The sequence below is a fragment of the Danio rerio genome, chromosome 22 (genome assembly GCF_049306965.1).
Source record: "Danio rerio strain Tuebingen ecotype United States chromosome 22, GRCz12tu, whole genome shotgun sequence".
NCBI lineage: Eukaryota > Metazoa > Chordata > Actinopteri > Cypriniformes > Danionidae > Danio > Danio rerio.
In genome coordinates, this window is record NC_133197.1 from 18,634,299 (window position 1) to 18,653,314 (window position 19,016).

The 19,016-nt window shown below is 35.4% G+C and overlaps 1 protein-coding gene across 4 annotated transcripts; it reads left to right on the forward strand.

The window, feature by feature from the left end:
- The first annotated feature begins 491 nt into the window (after window positions 1-491).
- bsg (basigin) lies at window positions 492-17,534 on the forward strand. Of its 4 annotated transcripts, none has more exons than NM_198142.2 (9): window positions 492-722; window positions 4,523-4,873; window positions 6,085-6,250; window positions 7,355-7,443; window positions 8,422-8,558; window positions 9,701-9,980; window positions 13,422-13,446; window positions 13,581-13,654; window positions 16,619-17,534. In NM_198142.2, the coding sequence occupies exons 1-8, from the start codon at window positions 653-655 to the stop codon at window positions 13,639-13,641; spliced, it is 1,179 nt and encodes a 392-aa protein (NP_937785.2). In that variant the 5' UTR covers window positions 492-652; the 3' UTR covers window positions 13,642-13,654; window positions 16,619-17,534. The 4 variants fall into 4 exon arrangements, with proteins under 4 accessions (NP_937785.2, NP_001299811.1, XP_009294503.1 ...); XM_009296228.4 differs by having other exon boundaries at window positions 542-722; window positions 13,434-13,446; NM_001312882.1 differs by lacking the exon at window positions 4,523-4,873.
- Window positions 17,535-19,016: the final 1,482 nt, after the last annotated feature.

The following is a 19,016-nucleotide window of genomic DNA, read 5'->3' on the forward strand; positions in this document are numbered from 1 at the left end:
GGCTAATTTATTTTAAAGTGACATTATTGTTTGCTTTTTATATTTTACAACAACGTGATTTTAACGAAGTATGATAATATTAAGAGCTTGAATTAGTTTATTACACTTAATCCATCAATTAGACGGTCTATTATGTTTTCTTTGTGTATATGGACACATGAATAAAGTCATAAGTGTCTTTAACCAATTATTTTTATTGACATAATTTAAGTTCAGAAACTGCAGAGACTTTAAAATGATCGTTACGATATAATAATAAAATTGACTGAAATGGGAAACCATATTTGTGAAATTCAATAGGTAGCGATAATGCTAAAGAGTTAGTTACCATTTATGGTTTGCCTAGATTGTGTGTCCTAGATTGTGTGTGCCTCAAACGTGTGTGGTTCTGCGGGCCTGCAGCTGGATATATCTCAAAACATTAGCAGTCGAAATCATTTTGGAAATTAGCAAACAAGTGCAAAACGCCGTGACGTTGAGAACCGGACGTGGTGACGCATAAACTCGCCCTTCTTTACGTGCGCGTTCTCGAGTGAGCTCCGAGTCCGAACAAATAGAGGACGACTAGGTTCCTCTGAAGGCTTTCTCCATTTTCTTTTTTCATCTCGAACAGGCCCAAAATTTTCCTTTTAGATTTTAATAACTCCTCAGCATGGAAAAGAAGCTCTTTGGCGCTGTTTTGGTCATTTGTATCGGCTGGTTTCAAGCCGAAGCTATGACAGGTAAGGACGTCTGCTTTTTCTGTTGATCGTGTTAGCTCGTGAGCTCGTTTTTCACACAAGGCGTTTGTTGACAGAAACACGACTCGGACGACAGATTTTACATTCACATTGTTTTTACTTTACTATAAAGCAATATACATCGTTAGTGAACGTTTGTAACGATTTGAAAATTGGAAAATCGTCGGGAATCTGTCGCGCACGAGCGACCGCTCTCGCACATTTAGTCAAACTATAAATCAACAGCTGATGTTTAAGTTAAAGTAGTTGTTTTTCTCCTTGATGCTCTTTCATACTCTCCGCAAACTATTTGTTTGTCACAAGTAATTATATTTTAAATGTTTATATTGAAAAATGTTTAAGGTTACGTTTACCACACTCAACCCCATCACGTGGATTTGCTCTGCTTTCATCCAAAATAACCTTTAATCCCCAAGCATTGGGTTTTGTAACCACCTGAGTTACACATTTTCCAAACTGTAGAAGATCCCTTAGTTGATATTTAATTATTTCAGGAATGGCTCATCCAAACTTTTCCAAATGAAGTATTAATATTTGTCCCTATTCATGCAGGTCAGTTACTCCAGTAAATGATGTGTAAAACCTGGTAAGCAGCAGGCAATGATGACAACCGGTGCAGACTAGTTTTTGGAGGCCTCCTGTCAAGTTTTGTAAACAGGAGGAGCCTGTAATCATTTATAATACAAGCTGGGGAAGGCAAAATATGTTTCATCCAATCATTTGACAAAGCAAGCAGCAATTTTCATCTTTCAGGCCTCCCTTGTTCCGTAAAAGGCTCAGCTTAAGCTTATTATATTGTTCCATCACTGGAAATGGCAATAATCTATGCAAACCTACTGAACTTGAGCATGCAACGTAGTACACTCACTGTAATGAAAGTTTAGTGTTTAATTGGAAATCTAATACTGTGAAATTTATTAAAATATTATTCCTACCCTTTCAGTAAAATCAATTGCTTAATGATGAATGCGAGTGATTGTTTTCTAGTCTGGCTCCATCATAATTTGTTTACTCCTCCTGAAGCAACAGCTGATGAATGACATGGTCGCAAATCCCAACATAATCTGCTTCATGGTCCTCTTTAGAAACAGAGCTTTAAACACTCTAGGAGGTGCTTTTCAGCACGTAAGCATTGATGCTTTCTCAAAACAACACAGCTTGTGCAAGAACAGGTTTACTCATGCAGTTCTAGAGTTAGCACATGCGCTATGGCAGAACACCAAAGCTGGATGCAAAGCTAGCATCTCCATATCAGAATTAAAATGGGGGTTTCCCCTGAGTATTCATCTTCAGCCCAGCTCAATAAATTGGGTTAGAGCAAACATGCAGCTATTTTGTTAAAGCGTGACAGTTTTTGTTGATGCCGCTGGCAGTCATTTAACATAAAAAAATGTTATTTGTCAGCATGTACCCCGCATGATGGGTGGGATTGATTTGCCCTTCAAATTTAATTACTCATGAAATTGTAGGCATATGTGTAATTATACACTTTCCAAACTTACCTGAAACACTAGTTTACTGACAGCAATTGCTACTTTTCCCCTATAACATTTATTATAAATGACTATTATTATTATTTTTTTTAGAAATTCTCAATTTTTATTTTTCTACATTTTATGGTGCCAAAACCACAAATTACTAAAAGGGCCACGAAACCACCCCTGTCTCAGCAGGGTGATTTCACAGCTGTAGTTTGGGAGAAAAAAAAAAAAAGGTCAGGAAATTGGAAAGGGGTTGAATCCAGCTTTAAGTGTTGAGTGGCGAAAGAGGGAAAGGTTTGCATGAAAAAGGGAGTTTCATTACATGCACTACAGCAACACAAACACAGATGCGGGGGAGATAGACAGTGATTCAGAGAGCAGCATTTACAAATCTGAGAGCTGTGTGGAAGTGGTGCATTTTCAGACCATAATATTAAAGTGATATTACTGTAAACTTGGTAACCAAGTCATTTTGTTTAAGGTGTGTCTTTAAGAGTACTGCTGACAATACTAACTAACTTTGCCATCTGAATAAACATAAACAAATAACACTGATCACACATTTACCAATTCTGTAGAGACAGAACAATTAACACAAACTGGAGCCATGCTTTTTTATTTTTATTTATTTTTTTTTTAAAACGAGTGGCAAATCCAGATTTCCAAATTCTAAAAGCTCTCGGGTAAAAAAAAGATGTTCCCACAAGTGTATGGATGTGTGCATACACAATGTATGGTCGTGTAGATTAAATGTTCTTTAGGAAATAGTTTTCAACTTTTATCAGCATTTAATCATGGGCTTGAACCAAGAAAACTAATGAAACGAGTGACCTTGGGGTCAATGCTGCTTCTGTTGGCTTGTGAGAAAGTGAACTTATTGACAAGAACAGAACAGGCCATGTTAATTATCTAGTAGTGGCAGACTTTGTACCGACTGATGGATTTTGTACTTTGTTCTGTTATTTACAGTTTAGACTCAACATTTACTCAATATATCTTATGGTAATGTTAAATCTAAGGACTTGTATATACAAATATGTTCTTCAGTTCAATTTAGAGCTTGTTTATAGGAGTAATTTTGAATTTGTGACTCCTGGGCCACTCACTTAAACGTTTGAGGTGACCTTTCATAATGGTCAAATGGTGGATGATGCCTGTTCTTCTTTTAAAAGGGCACATGTTATTTCAGGCCTAAAGCATGTGCGCAGTGCCACTGCTCTGACTGATGTTGATTGTGGACATCTATCCTGGCTAACATGCAGAGATTCCTCCCTCAGCAGTGGTCAAGAAAGGGAGTAGTACCTTACTTTTTTTTTTTTTTTTTTAACCAAACACTGTGAAAACATGCTACGCTGCAGGAAGCGACAACGGGTCTGTGGGGGATCTCAAAGGGTTCTGGTCATTGATGTGAAGGCTTGTTGTTCAAGCTGCTGCGCACGTACTTCCATGTCTTTCAGGGTGTGTATTATTCCAAAGTGATCAGAAGAATTCCGATGATTTTCTCCATGGGGGATTAGCACAGTACAGCCCTGCCTTTCCTCCAGAGAACATGCTCAAATGACATAAACTGCTTTAGAGTGGTTCTAGAGTGGGGGTTTGTTCATTTGGCTTCGTTTGCATGTTCATTTGCATTTTTCATAATCAAAAGAAAGTCTTGATGTTTTCTCAACTTGAAATCACCCTCCTGTCTTACCAAGTCTGTATGATCATTCTGTCAAACACTCATATATTAGGGGCTGCATTGCCATCTTGGTTAAAAACAATGAAGGGGGTGGGGTGTTTAAGATCACAATAATATTGCATTTATAGGATTGATAGTCACTTGATTATCTAGTCAAATATATATTTTGTGCTTTAGACTGACAAAATCAGACTTGCAGGGTTGGAATGACATGATGGCTCCGTTTTTATTTTAAGTAAACCATCCTTAAGCCTTAACCATTACTTCATTTTGTGTGTGTGATTGGTTTCATTTGTTCTCATTTCATTTTTAAATTAGCTAAGCTTTGATTTTTTTTTTTTTTTTTTTTTTAATGCATGCTTCAGCTCATTGTCTTTTTAAAATGCTTTTAATGTTCTTCAGTTTGGTTTTTATGTCATGATGTCTTGCATCATGATGCTCAATTATTTGTTTCTTATGTATGTCCTTTGTTTTTCATTTCTAACATTTTTCTCTCTTTTTCTCTTCTGCCATTTCTCTTCTTTTTTTTTTGCCTGCCATTCTGCTAATCATTAATCATATCATCTGAATGAACTGTCCACCCTTTATGTAAATCACACTCTCATCAATCGAATGTCCAGCGGGCTTCATAAAATCGCCTTTGTCTCAGATGAAACTCATTGAAGACAATGCAGAGCTGGATTGCGAGGTCATAGGGAATCCCATCCCTGAAGTTCAGTGGTGGTTTATTGAGGGCGAGGAGCCAGATGAAATCATCACTCAGCTGTTTGATGGTGCAAGAGAGGATCGCGTTCACATCAACGCCACCTATATTGACCACGCCACCAGCTCGCTCATCCTCACCAACCTAACGTTCAACGACACAGGCGTTTATGAGTGCCGTGCCTCAAACGACCCCGACCGCAACGACCTCAGGACCCCGCCAAAAGTCAAGTGGATTCGCTCACAAGCGAACGTTATAGTGTTTGAACGTGAGTTACGTTGTGGAAACGCAGCGTCTCCATTAGTGTAGAAAAGGAAGTCCTGTAGTTTCAGATCCTCAGTCCTTCGTCTTGCCCTCTGCCTTCCTTTTTTCCTTTTGACCAGAGACCAGATTACACTTCTACACTAGCAAGGTTATTTCTTATCAATCGGCTGCCTTATGGGCATGTCACTGCCTAGAGCTTGTGAAATGTAGTTGAACCTCTTAAAGAAATTGCATTGGTCCGTCGATGCCAGGTGTAAATGCCCCGATTTACTTAGTGATAAAAAAAAAAAAAGTGGTGTGATATTTCACAAATCATACATGAATACATACTGTAATTTTCATAGATAAAAGTTTGATACAGCTTGCCAAAGCAAAGATTTACTTTGGGTAGTTGATGCCTTTTTGAACTACCATTGGTCTGAGGTTGATCAATAAATAGCTGTGGCTTCAGGCTTTCCACAAACATTTGATGCTTATTTCTTTTTTTTAGATTGTGTAGCACACATTTATCAAAACCATGCTCAGCCGTTTATGGTGTCAGGAAGTCTAACAATGGTATACTTCTATTTGGGGATATTACAATTTTGTATCTCTGAATAAGGAGCTAAATTAATTTGCTGTGAGGATATTGGGGCCTTCAAATTCAGTGGCAAGCATTTCTGAAAAAGGTTTCTGATTATGTTTTATTCCACTGAACGCATCCTTTGAGAATCTTCTGTTTTTCATAACCTCATAAGTTCTTTAAACCAGTTTAAAAACTGTTAAGAACTAGTTTAACAACGTTAATAATCCCACCAAGGGCAATTAAATTAGGGCAGTAGCATCATAATATAACAAACACGTAAAGAGACGAATCACTTAGAAATAATATTAGAAAACACACATTTGCTAAGTTTGTTGCTGGTTTCTTCTTCCCTTCTGTTTTTTTGTCATCTCACTCAATGTTTCCTTCTAGCTCACAGCTCAAATACACCAGCACCTCTCCCTTTGTAGAGTGCAATGTGCATTTTGGTGCACATTGTGGTGAACATCTGGGCAGAAATGTTCTGATCCTTTTGTAACTATATTTTGTTTGCGAAAATTTTACTATTATAGTGCTGCAGCAAATTCAGAAGTTGCTCCTTTCAAAGGATGTGCAACTGTGAGCTGTCATAATGCTACGAAAGCTGATGTGAACGACTGTTTAACTTTTCTACTGTATTAATTCCTCACCAGGTGCAACCATCATGACTAGTCCCGAGGTGAACAATGCGACCTCGGCAACTCTGAGCTGCAACCTGACCAACCCTTCTTCTCCAATCAAAGGCCACTATTGGGTCAAGAATGGAAAGAAAATCGAAGAATCGTATTCGACAAATACAGACTCCTATGCTGAACACTTGTATGTTCTTCACCTCTTTGTAAACTTAGACTGAAGTGCAATATTATTCTGATGATCTCTTTCCCTGATTTAGTGTTTAATTATCTATCCATGCTCATTTGGTATAGTGCGGATTTTTCTGTTTGAGCGTGACTTTCATCAGCAGCAGCAGTAGTGTTATTTAAGAGCCTTGGGCACTCCACATTAACTGACCTTAATTCCCATTAGAGCTGCTGGGTCGGAAAAATATCTATGGGGATGCCTGTGTGATGTACTGCCAAAGCTGTTTGTCATAGTTCATATTTGCTCTACTGTCCTTCGATCTTTAAAGCCCCTAATATAATTCAAATGAAATCATACAACAAAAGTTAAATGATGTCATTTCGAACACAATCTAGCCAAAACCAAGTTAGTTGCTGCAGTTCAAAACAGCACACGAAAGTAAACTACCTGGGAGTTCTTTTTGGCTCCTGAGCACTTTTGAGCATTGGCGATTTATGGAATCAGTGGGCATGTTTTGGAACTTATCTTTTTGTAATTCAGTTTTATTCTATTTATTATAATTACTACATTTTTTTTTGATTATCTACAGAGGTCAAAATGAACAGCCAAACCAGAAACACCAATTTAGCAACGTGAATACACTGGAGGTGTTTGCAGTAGCCGAGCTGGTGCAGATATGCACCTGTACGATTGTTGACAGAGTTATTATAGATTCTGATTGAGTCACCCTACATCTTTAAAGTTTTGAACAATTCTATGAGTGCTAACAGCGCTATTTGCTGTCTTTGTGGCAAATAAAACTGTCAATTTGTTGTGCTTCTTATCTGATATGTCACAGGCTGGAGAAGGCTGTCTGATATTTACAAAATGTTTTATCTCACCAACACTTTGTTTGGGGTACACAAGAGCAGCGTGACATATTTGCAGCCCTGTCCATTTTAGTTTTAGTGTTGGAGTGTTTAAAAACTGCATGCCATCACTGTATATCAAATGTTTTTTGTTTTGTTTTTTATTATATGAAGGCCTTAATTATATTGTAGCAGGACTCCCCATTGGCACAATTCTTGATAGTGTTGGTTGTTTTAGATTTTTGCATCTTACAGTGTTTTCTTTCTATGGCAGCATTGAAAAAGCTGATTATCATCATTCCGGAATATATACCTGTGTCTTCCTAACAGAACCTCAGGCCAATGCCACAATTGAAGTTAAAGGTAAGAGCGTTTAGGGGATGCTTTATCTGTTATGTAATCTTTTTGTTTTAATGCATCCATCTTTTTACTTTATGTGAATTTTGAGAAAAGCTTCAATTGAACTTTAATGCTTTTAAAAATGTGTACAGTGAGAGGGCTTCACCTTACAGATCATCCATCTGACATTAAAAAGAAGCTTTAGTATTAACAAATTAGCCCCAATTATTGAGGGGAGACTCCAGATCAATATTACAGATGTTTATTTAATATTGTTGCACTGTAGGAAATGCAAAGAGAATTTAATCTTGAGGAACTGCTGTAGTAACTAAAAGCTTTGACCATATACAGTTGAAGTCAAAATTGTTAGCCCCCGTTTATTTATTTATTTTTTCAGAATTTCAGTTTAATGGAAGATTTTTTTTTCCAACACTTCTAAACATGGTTAACTCATTTCTAGTAACTGATTCATTCTATCTTTTCTATGATAATGGTAAATGATATTTTACAAGATATTTTTCAAGACACTTCTATACAGCTTAAAGTGACATTTTAAAGGTTTAAGTAGGATAATTAGGTTAAGTAGGTAGGTTAAGGTAATTAGGCAAGCTATTGTATAACAATGGTTTGTTCTGTAGACTATCGAAAAATTATAGCTTAAACAGGCTAATAATTTTGACCTTTTATAAAAAGGTTTATAAAAAATTAAAAACTGCTTTAATTTCATCCAAAATAAAACTGGTAAGACTTTCTCCACAAGAACAAATATTATCAGACATGCTGTGAACATTTCCTTGCTCTGTTAATCATCATTTGGGAAATATTTTAAAAAATCTAAATCAAAGTGGGCTGATAATTCTGACTTCAACTGTATATCCTTTTTAATTGCCACTTTTTTTTTAATGCTAGTTTCCCAAACCAGGAGTGCAATCTATAATTGGAAAAATGTTGCAAACAAGGGTGTATTGTGCTTCTCATCCATTGTTATGTTCTTCCTGTTAGCTTTGCCGCACATAAAAGCTTCCAAAAGCTCAGAGAACGCTAATGAGAAAGACAAGGCTGTGCTGAGCTGTGGAAGTCAAGGATACCCATCCCCTACTGACTGGAGCTGGTTCAAGCTTCCTGATGCAGGAGAACGGGTAAATAAATGCTTTGTGAATTGTAATGTGAGAGCGATACCTGACCTTGTGGTTTGAAGGTTGGTTCATGTTGCATAGGTGTGTAAAACGTCATTTGGGTTTATGAACAAGGTGTTGATTTAATGTTGCTTTTGGGTCTGTTGAATGACAGGAATTGTCGAGCAGATTCAACTGATATGGGTCAGAAAACGATTTTAAAAAGAATTTTATGAACTGTTTACTTGAAATTTGCTACATAGGTTTTTAAAGACCGTTATTTTGGTTTGGACAGTTTATTGGGTTAAGATTAGAGCAATGCATTATATTTTGAAGCATTCTAGTCAGTACTAGTTTTATATGCTATTATGGAAATATAATTCATTAGCATTTTTTCACCAATTTATATATAAGTACAACTGAGTTGTTTTCATTCTGTATTGTCCTTATCAGATTTTCCATTTTAAAAGTCTTTTTCAAGTGGCATAAAATATAATGATATAAGAGCACATTTCTGTCATGTTAAGACCAGATAAACTATTCAATTAAATTTTTTTAATGGATATGAAGCCACTGTATTTGTCAAAGGGGGAGCAATGTGCACCCCTCCAAATGGTGTTTAGTCACATACTGTAAGTCATATTTTACTCAAAATGGTAATTCTGTCTTTATGTAATGACGTTCGCAGCCACAATCACATGTGAGCTGTGCGCTCCCTGTATGATGTCTACTTTAGCGAACAGAACCTGCTTAGGCTGTGAATAACGGGTAATATAGTTGTAAATATGATAAGCGTACTCTGCAGTGAAAGTGAAACCAAAAGCACGCAAATCATTTACATTATCTTATCCACCATTCCAATCTATACAAAATATAGCATTTTAAGCAACAGTAGACCTACACAAAGGATTACTTTTATTAGTTTTGTTATTATATGTTTGAGAAATAACTACTATAATAATGATAATAGGCTATTCATATTAACCTATATTTTACTGAATTGTGAGATAATCATACAATGGTTGGGGAAACACTGAAAATAATGCAAGTTGTTCTATTAGTCAAGTTGTGGTGTTCTTTAAATTACTGAATTTCTGAAAATATTTACAGTATAATTATGATTACAGTTTTCTCCAGTCTTTAATTGCACCCCCTTGATCACACAGACCCCCATCTTTAATGGCACTGATGATAAGTATGAGATCAAGAGCACCCCCAACAAGACCACACTGTATGTCAAAGACCTGGACATCAACGAGGACATGGGCTTCTACCAGTGTCAAGGCACCAGTGAGGTTGGCACTGGTACAGACGACATCCAGCTGCGTGTGCGGAGTCAGCTGGCCGCTCTCTGGCCTTTCCTCGGGATCGTGGCTGAGGTCATCATCCTCATCACCATCATCTTCGTCTACGAGAAGAGAAGAAAGCCTGATGAGATCAATGACGGTGCGTAACTCTTAACTGTTCGCGCCACAATGATTTCTCACTTACACTTTTCGTCATCGTACAATGACCAGTGAATGTAATTCTTTAATTTTTGTTTTTGTTGATGACCTCGTAATGGTGCAAGATCCTATTTCAGTTTGAGTTGGTATGTTTCTTTTATTTGCCTGTAGTTTGTGGCTGTGCTCTATTTTTATGATTTTTATTGTTTATTTCTCTGTTCGCTGCTGCTTTTCCGTTGTGGTAAGTGTTCAAAAACTGCATGTCAGACTGAAGTGGATTTGCTGCGACGTAGGGCTGCACAATATATTGTAATGAAATCGCAAAAGTGGTGTTTTTCATACACATCTTGTCAGGAAAGAGTTCTCTGATTGATATTTAGTCTCTTTCAATGGGTAAAGGGTCCACAATGTCTTTTAATAGCTTTCTTTAACTTTAAAATAATAATAATAATAATAATGCTATGCCGTTATCTCTGCTTGGAACACTGACATTTTTTTTAACAGATTATTCTGTGAAAGAAGCCACATCTCACAGGATTCTTTTCAGACACTCGACTGAAATTAATGTGAGCTTAGAGTAAAAAATAATAATAATTTCTCTCTATTTAAAATTACATTAGTCTTATATTTATCATGTCTAAGGTCGAATGCATGTTTTCCTGGGCCACAAAAATAATTTATCATTTATTGTTATTAATTTATTTTTACATTTACCTCTGCTTATTTGGATGATCTAAAAGCTATTATCTCAATTCCTGAATGCATAGCAGGTAAATTGGGCAAGGTCGCACAAAAATAACGGACAAATTCTTTAACTTTGACTGTGGTATGAGCCGTACAAACCACCCGAACTCCCCCTGGCTATGTGCTTGAGCTGGCATTGTCACAAAACAGTTAATATATTTATTTTTTGTCTGATTAAAATGGTTGGCAATTTTGAAAACAGTGCTGGAGGTTTGCTACTGATCACAGAACCGGATTTACTGACAAAGTGTGCATGACTATCGCCTTCGATTTAATTGTGCAGCCTTCCTGCAGAGGGTGGTTTTTGGGAGTTTGAGTGCTCTCACTGATAGGCTTGAAAATGTGCAACTCTTTCACTGGCGCTTTGTGTTAAAACTGTGAAGATTAGCTTGAAGACAAGACTCCTCTTTGCTGTTTCTGTAGCCAGTGAAAGTGTTCGGCTGAGTCTGACATACTGCAGTTCAGAATGGGTTTTAAAGGTTGAGGTGTTATGCATAATACCCAAGTTGATATTTCAGATGGGTGGTGTTATATTGCCTTGCATGATCTCCGCATCGTCTCATTGCATGTTAATATTTTGAAAAAGGCAGCTATAACTGATGTATAATGCCAACTTTACTTTGGTTTTTGTGGTTCTGAGTGTTTGGACATGCTCTCTGCATGACAACCTGGGCAAATGTCTGTTTACATTTCAGCTGTGTAAAAACTACAAATATGTTTGGTTGTTAACTTGTTTTATTTAAGGTTCCTTTCTGATTGTCAAAGTGTCTGAAGCACAACCTTACCAGTAGTTCAGTCTTTTAATAGTCAGATGTAGTGACTCAAAATCCCCATCAAATTGAAATGAATAGTTTTTACTTTGTCAAAAACGTTTATTTGTTTCACAATAAGTGTGCACCTATTTTTTTGTGCATATAAATTAAAAGCTTTTTTTTTTTTTTTTTCTTCACTAAAACATCCAGTGAACTCTAGAACAGTTTTATATATTTTGCTAACTTGTATACATTCTAATCCAAGGAAATGCACAATTTTTAACTAGTCACATGAACCGTTTCCTGTGTGGCCATGTCCTGCATCCCCTATTTGTAGTTTGGTTTTATGGAAAATTTCATGATTTCACACTCTTAGGCCTTGTTTACACTAATGCGTTTTAGTTTTAAATCAGCGTTTTAGAACGAAAACGATCCACGTCCACACTGGAGTTTCATTTTTAGCTTTTCTGAAAAGATCTGTCCACTCTATACCATTCAAAACACACTCTGAAGATTTGTCTGACGTGTCCTCGAGAGTTTGTTTTCCATTTCAAACTTGCGAAGTCTGAACTTGCAAGGAAAGGATGCAAGACTGAACTTTGGACTTAATATTGAGAAAAAGCCCCAATCAGATAGACAAATGACTGTAGGCACAGCTCCATTTTTAGATGTCTCTGTTTTCCCTCATCTACGCTGACGAGTAGCAGCAGTGGTTTAAAACAAAAATGACCTCCAGCATTTTCAAAACGCAAGACGGGGTAGTGTGGACAGAAGGCGTAACTGTAGCAAAACGTGTACGTTTTAATACTAAAAGTATTAGTGTAAACGGGGCCTCAGCATCATCAAATCTTTGTTTGTTGTGAATACACACCCTCTAGTGGTCAATTATTCAATTTAATTTTTACACTTATTTTTACATTGACTTAAGACCACCACCAAAATCAATTTCTAAAATGATTATACTTGTATATTTTCATTATCTGAATATTATCTTGAAGTTATTATGAATATTTAAAGAATGTAATAATATTACAAAGCATACTCTGCATCATGCTAATTCTAAAATTTTAGATTATTGTTATAAACCAACTTTAAGTTTAAATTAACCACATTTATAATAGTTATAATAGTTAATAGTTTAACCATGGTATTTGATGTAAAACTGGTTTTACAAATGATAGTGCAGCTTAAAAAAAGTGTTAATTTTACTATGATTAAAGCATGCTTTTTATTCTTCTTCTATTTATCACTTTTTTTTTTTTTTTTTTTTAAGTTTGATCCATTTTTATGAAACGTTCTAAACTAACATATGTTGGATTTTTATAAAGGAATCACGGTAGAATATTAATTTGGTTAAATGACACTTAATGTACAATTTAATCTTAAGTGTTTTACTTTTTCTAGGAAAATCCATAGTCAATTATTCGTTTTAGATGTGATTAACAGGCTGCAGTGTGTCACACACATTCAAAATGTCACAATTATTTTAATTTCTAATACAGCTGTTCTCAGTTCCACACTTTCGCATTTGTTTCAGGCTGAAGTTTGGCTGAGTATTAGGTTTGTGGGAGATTTCAGGAGTTTTCTAATGGGGTTTAAGTCTTCAGAGGAATAATGCAGAAGCTACTCCATCTTTAGGTCAGCTTGTGCTACAGACAAATAATGGACCGAAAACCTCCAAACATATATTCCTACAATCCAGCACCAGACTGCATGGCCGGTGGAAATGCATTATTCTGCATGAAATGTATATAAGGTTGATAATGCTGTTTAGTTAAGGAGTGTATACTTGACTATAGAAGTCACTAAATGAAGAACATCACTTAGGTTTTCAGTCTTGCTCTGCTTTTTAAATGTAAGGTTTGCAATGTTCTGAGGTTTTATACTAGTTTTCAGACTAACTTCTGCAATTTAATTGTGTTTTCCTGTTTTTCTGCTCTCTGTAGATGATGACTCAGGATCTGCTCCCCTGTAAGTGATCTCTTTTTGTTTTAAAAGTATTTAGATATTTCTCTGTAAGGATCTTCAATGCTGTTAAAGTTATGAGAGTTGACTCTTGTACATATGCACATAAATGAGGAAAGTGACATAAGACTGATTTTCAGGAAGAGCAACTCCGCTACAAACCACAAAGACAAAAATGTCCGGCAAAGAAACTCCAACTGAGGAAGGAGAAAGGGTGAGTTTGTCTAAAAGTAGAGTAATGCAGCAGAATTCATTTTAATTGTTAATTTTAATAGTAATGACATCTTTAAATATAAAAAATAAGCTGTGATTATTGTTTAATTTGCATTTTCTTTTTGATTTTTCAAAATTCAAACCAATTAGTGCTTTTTAATATTTATCTCACTGTTTTAGTTATAAACTGTTCAGTAAATTCTACTTAATTTAAGAATGTTTTTGTTTCTTTTAGTTACTTATCTGTATCAATAATTTGTAATCAAATACAGATTACAAATTTTAAAAAAATGTTGAACTTAATTTTAAAACCTAATGTAAACTTGATTTTACACTACTGTTACTGTAAACTGTCCCGTTTAGAGCGTAATATATTTACAACACGTATATCACACCACACACTTAAGACAAACATTAAACAATATTAATGATTTTGAAAAAAGACACTACCTCTTCCCATTAAAATTTAGCAGATTAATCGCATATGGAAGAAATTAATTTAAATCAAATAGTCCTTGCCAAAGGGACTCTATACAGAGATCCTGAGGGAAGGATTTGAAATGAATCAAAATGAGAATGGGATTTATCAGGTGTAATCTGGTATAAGTTTATGTTCAGGTGTTTATACTAGGGCTGTGCGATATGGTGAAAATGCAGTCTCGATAATAACTATCCATATTGAACAATAATATATATTTCGGCGAGGCAGTGGCGCAGTAGGTAGTGCTGTCGCCTCACAGCAAGAAGGTCGCTGGTTCGAACCTCAGCTCAGTTGCCGTTTCTGTGTGGAGTTTGCATGTTCTCCCTGCCTTCGCGTGGGTTTCCTCCGGGTGCCCTGGTTTCCCCCACAGTCCAAAGACATGTGGTACAGGTGAATTGGGTAGGTTAAATTGTCCATAGTCTATGAGTGTGTGTAGATGTTTCCCAGAGATGGGTTGCGGCTGGAAGGGCATCCGCTGCGTAAAAACTTGCTGGATAAGTTGGCAGTTTATTTGGCTGTGGCAACCCCGGATTAATAAAGCGACTAAGCTGACAAGAAAATGAATTAATGAATGAATATATATTTTGCTACAAGTTGTTAATGTTTCCGGATTTAAAAGAGGTCCACAAGAATGACTGACGCCTTAAATTAGAGGGTCTATTAAATGGCATAACATATTTGCCTGATAAATTGTCGGTGACATAAATATTTGGTGCATTTTTAATATCAACACATTTGGATTCCCATTGTTGCACATTTCTGCAGTGAGATCAGCTCTTAGATCAATTTAGAGTAAAAGTGCAGAGTTTATCATTTATTGGCAAATTTTATCGCGATTCGATATAATATATAGTTTATTAGCCCTGCTCTAGTTTATACACTAATACTAGTGATCAATATGTACTATTTAATGTTATTTTAATCTTCAATAAATTTAAGGTTTACTTCAAGTCTAATAGGTTATGTTTCTTTATTAACTGCTTTGGTGTTCTAATTTAAGCCCACCGGCCACTATAGTTGTCGAAGTTCATGGTTGCCATTTTTCTTTTTATGAGTAATCTTTTACATGTTATCCAGGTTTCATTTCTCAATGACAAGAAAACAAACAACCAAATAAAAGAATTCAAGAAAGGAAAAAAAAAATTAGATTTACTTCCTGTCACATGAGGCCTTCAACTTCCTATCTCTAATTTCAGGATGCGGCATGCACTAAATTCCAGGGGTTTCATTACCATGACGTAAAATGGTCGTGGCTCGATCGGTGTAGTTTTTATAATGTTATATTTTAAAGAATTTATTCATTAGAAAATGCAGCTGACCTCGTTTTTCTCCGTTTTACTGTCTCTGGGCTTTTGTACTTGCATTTTAAACCAAATAATAATGGTTGTGGTAAGATTAACCGTGTTTTGTAGTTTAAAATATGGTATTCAGTCATGTTTAAACAAATAAATACCACATTTTCTGTAATAAACTGTGGTTAATTTTTCTTACTCTCTTAGTTAATTAACATAACTCTTATTTATTTTATATTTTTATTTGAAGTCATCATACACAAAACAACTGAGATCAGGACAGGTATCTGATGTTAATGTATATAATATAAAAGTGGTCATACATGAAACCCCTGGGATCAGGACAGGTATCTGATGTTACTGTATATGATATATAAAGTATTTTACACAAAAGCCCTGGAATCGGGACGGGTATCTTAAATTATAATTGAGTAATTAGTATTGATGTAATCTGAGAGGTATCTTAAGTTAATTTGTTTAATATAACATACACTGACTTCACATGAAACAATTGCGATCAGGAGAGCTATTTTGTACTGCATATAAAAGGCAATGGACACGAAACCCCTGCGATTACGTACAGGTATCTGAATCAAACGGCTGTTTTCACAATCTGCGCATGATTCGTGACCTATGCAAATTCACAGATAGGCCACGCCCACTCTGACGTAGTAGCGGTTACGCTGTACTGAAACCCCTGGAAAAAAGTGCCTGCCTTCAGGATGCAAACCCTCACAAATAAAGGCAATTTTCATGATAATAAAAATATTTCTTTGTTCACAAATGTTTATCGACGTAATCATGAAGGTCTACTATAAAGTTAAACTTTTTTTTTTTTTTTCATATATAATTTGATTCACAACCGGGAAGAATAAACTCCCGCTGAACTCTATACCCGGTTGATGTATAAAGTATGCATCAACTAACAGGCTAAATTTATAAATTAATATTAAATACAGATTACAAATTGAAGCCATTGCTATTTTAGCAGCATGTTAAACTATGATTTTTGAGATGTATATTACACTCTCCATCTGTACGTTTACAGTCTAATTTAATGGTTTAATAAATGAATGTTTGTCAGTAGTATTACTGATTGTGCAAAAACTTCAGTATTTGAACATTTTAGTATACTATAGATTTTAGGTAGCAACATAAGCTGTTAAATCATCCATATTTGTTTCTCCTTCAGGTGTTTTCATGACTGCTGTTGAAGATATAAAGATCGTTGAGTTTGAGTAGCACAATATAGTGCGCCCGGCAACTTCACCCTCTGCTTGAGTGTAAATGTCTTGATGATGATAATAACTGGTCTCCTTTTACTTTTATTCCTATCCATACTGTGCTGCAAGCAGACCTTTTAAACGTGGGTTTAGGGAGGGTGGGGAGGGAAGTACTGCATGATTGTATTGCTGTAGAAGTGTGTGTTTAGTGGAAATCTCTTAATGTGGGAATAAACTGTTTCTCTTTATTTGATTTTTATTTTTGTCTTCCTGGCTTTTTCACTGTTCTTCAAGTGTTCACAAATACAACAGTTCTGATTCTTTGGCAGCAGTCAAAGCTTAGCTTCCTTGTTATTTTTCTGTACGCCTTAATGTTTAGCCACTTTATTGTACATGCTGTTTTTAATAACATACAAATAATTTAAGCTAACTTTTATGTGCAGTACAGCGTATTAAAGTGCTCTATTCCACGTGGATGGTCAAATGCCACTGTTTTTTTGTCTAGCTAACAGTTTGCCATTGAATAATAATAAAACAAGCATATTTTCAGGCTTCCTGTGTTAACCTTTAGGACCAAGTGTTAGTACGCTGTGCCATTTTGCTCCTTGCGTAATCAGTTACAAGTTCTTTTGCAGAATCTAACATGGAGGACAATGACATGGTTGTGTGTGGAATTTTAGTGAATGCTTGTTGCTTAAATGATTCTCCTATAGACAGTCATACTTTTGCATTGTGAAGTATAGTGTCTGGATGTGTGCCATTTGCAAGTTAAGAGATAATTGTAAGACCTTGTTTAAATTATTTTTGCCTTAGCGTCATAGGACATCTAATACACTGTCGACATGTACTGACTTGCACAATCTTAAATAAACTATTTGATTTTGACTTGTCTGTGTCGTGTTGTTTGGTGTCCAGAAGGAGGCGCTGTTCGCTCATTTGTTGGCTTTGTTTGTAGGGAGCGGCTCTACGTGACGGAGCTCACAGCATTGTTGGATTGGAAACGAGAAACCACTACTGAATTTAAAGCAGAAGACTGTTTTTAAAGCCTCGTAAACTTTTAGAATTAGTATTTATTCATGGGGCCCGATTAATAAATAAACATTTATTATTATTGTTGTTGTTGTTGTTATTATTGGTGCTGCCTTTGCTTGATGATAAACTCGTCGTAGTCAATTTTCGCGAATATTTGTTTTCACTCAGCTGATAAAAGATAGATGTTGTTTCTGTCAATGCCAATGTATGCGAAAAACTAAAGGTAGGCATACAAAGCAGTGAGACTATTGTTTTATGAAAACAAGAAATATTGGTGATTTTTTTTTTTTTTTTTTTAACCAAAATGTGTCACGTGATTGAACGTTGACCTTTATAGATGCGTGAGCTCAAAAAATTGAGAAATAACACATTTCAACCCTTTATGTGCTGTTGGGGATGTTTTCATTCACTGGGGTGATTTTTGAGTCTTCATTTGGCCAAAATGTTTTCTGTCAGCCAGCGGAATGAGTTTGGTGACCAATCTTATTTTGACACATTTTGAGAATTATTTTGAAAAAGTTTTAACTTAAAAAATACACTCTGGGTAAATTCACTTCCCTAAACATCTACTAAATTAATTTGTTGTAAAAATGCATCACATGTCCAAAGACTGTGATAAAAGGTTTAAAAATCTAGTCCAATTACTTTACATTGAAAACAACAATTTTTTTTTTTTTTTTTTTTTAATTTCGTTTTTCTTTAAACAAACCAGTGACTGCTTTTATGAACTTGGCAATTAAAGAGTTAAATCCTGTAATTTTCTAAACAATTTAGTAGTTTTGATCAGGGCTGATAAACAGATTTATGCAACAAAAAAGGCACTTTATGCAGTTTAATTCAGTAGATATTTTCATCACTAACATAACAAAAGGGTATTAAATTTCAACTGCACAAGGGTTAATTCAAACGCTTTTCAGGTCAAATACAGTGATCCATTTAAATCTCAATATTCATGTTTCAAACTTTTTTTAACTTTGGAAACCTGACTGAAAGTAGTGCTCAAGTCTTATATTTTAATCAATCCACAATTTATATACGTTCGTAACCAAAATACTTTTAAAATAGTTTTTTTAATATCTAATCTGTTTACAGACATCCCTGTTACTCACCGATTACATGTGCTAAAAAAAGTATCACACTAACTTGTACATTAGCAGCCTGTCTACATATTTGTTACAGTGAAAATGTACCATAAAATTTTCAAATATTAATGAAGCCATCATACATTTTAAAGTCTAATTTCAGGCATCCTCACTCATTTATCAGGTTTATAATACATAACCAATCATCTTAAAAGTATTACTAACCTACATTTGTACATTAATCATAAAAGAA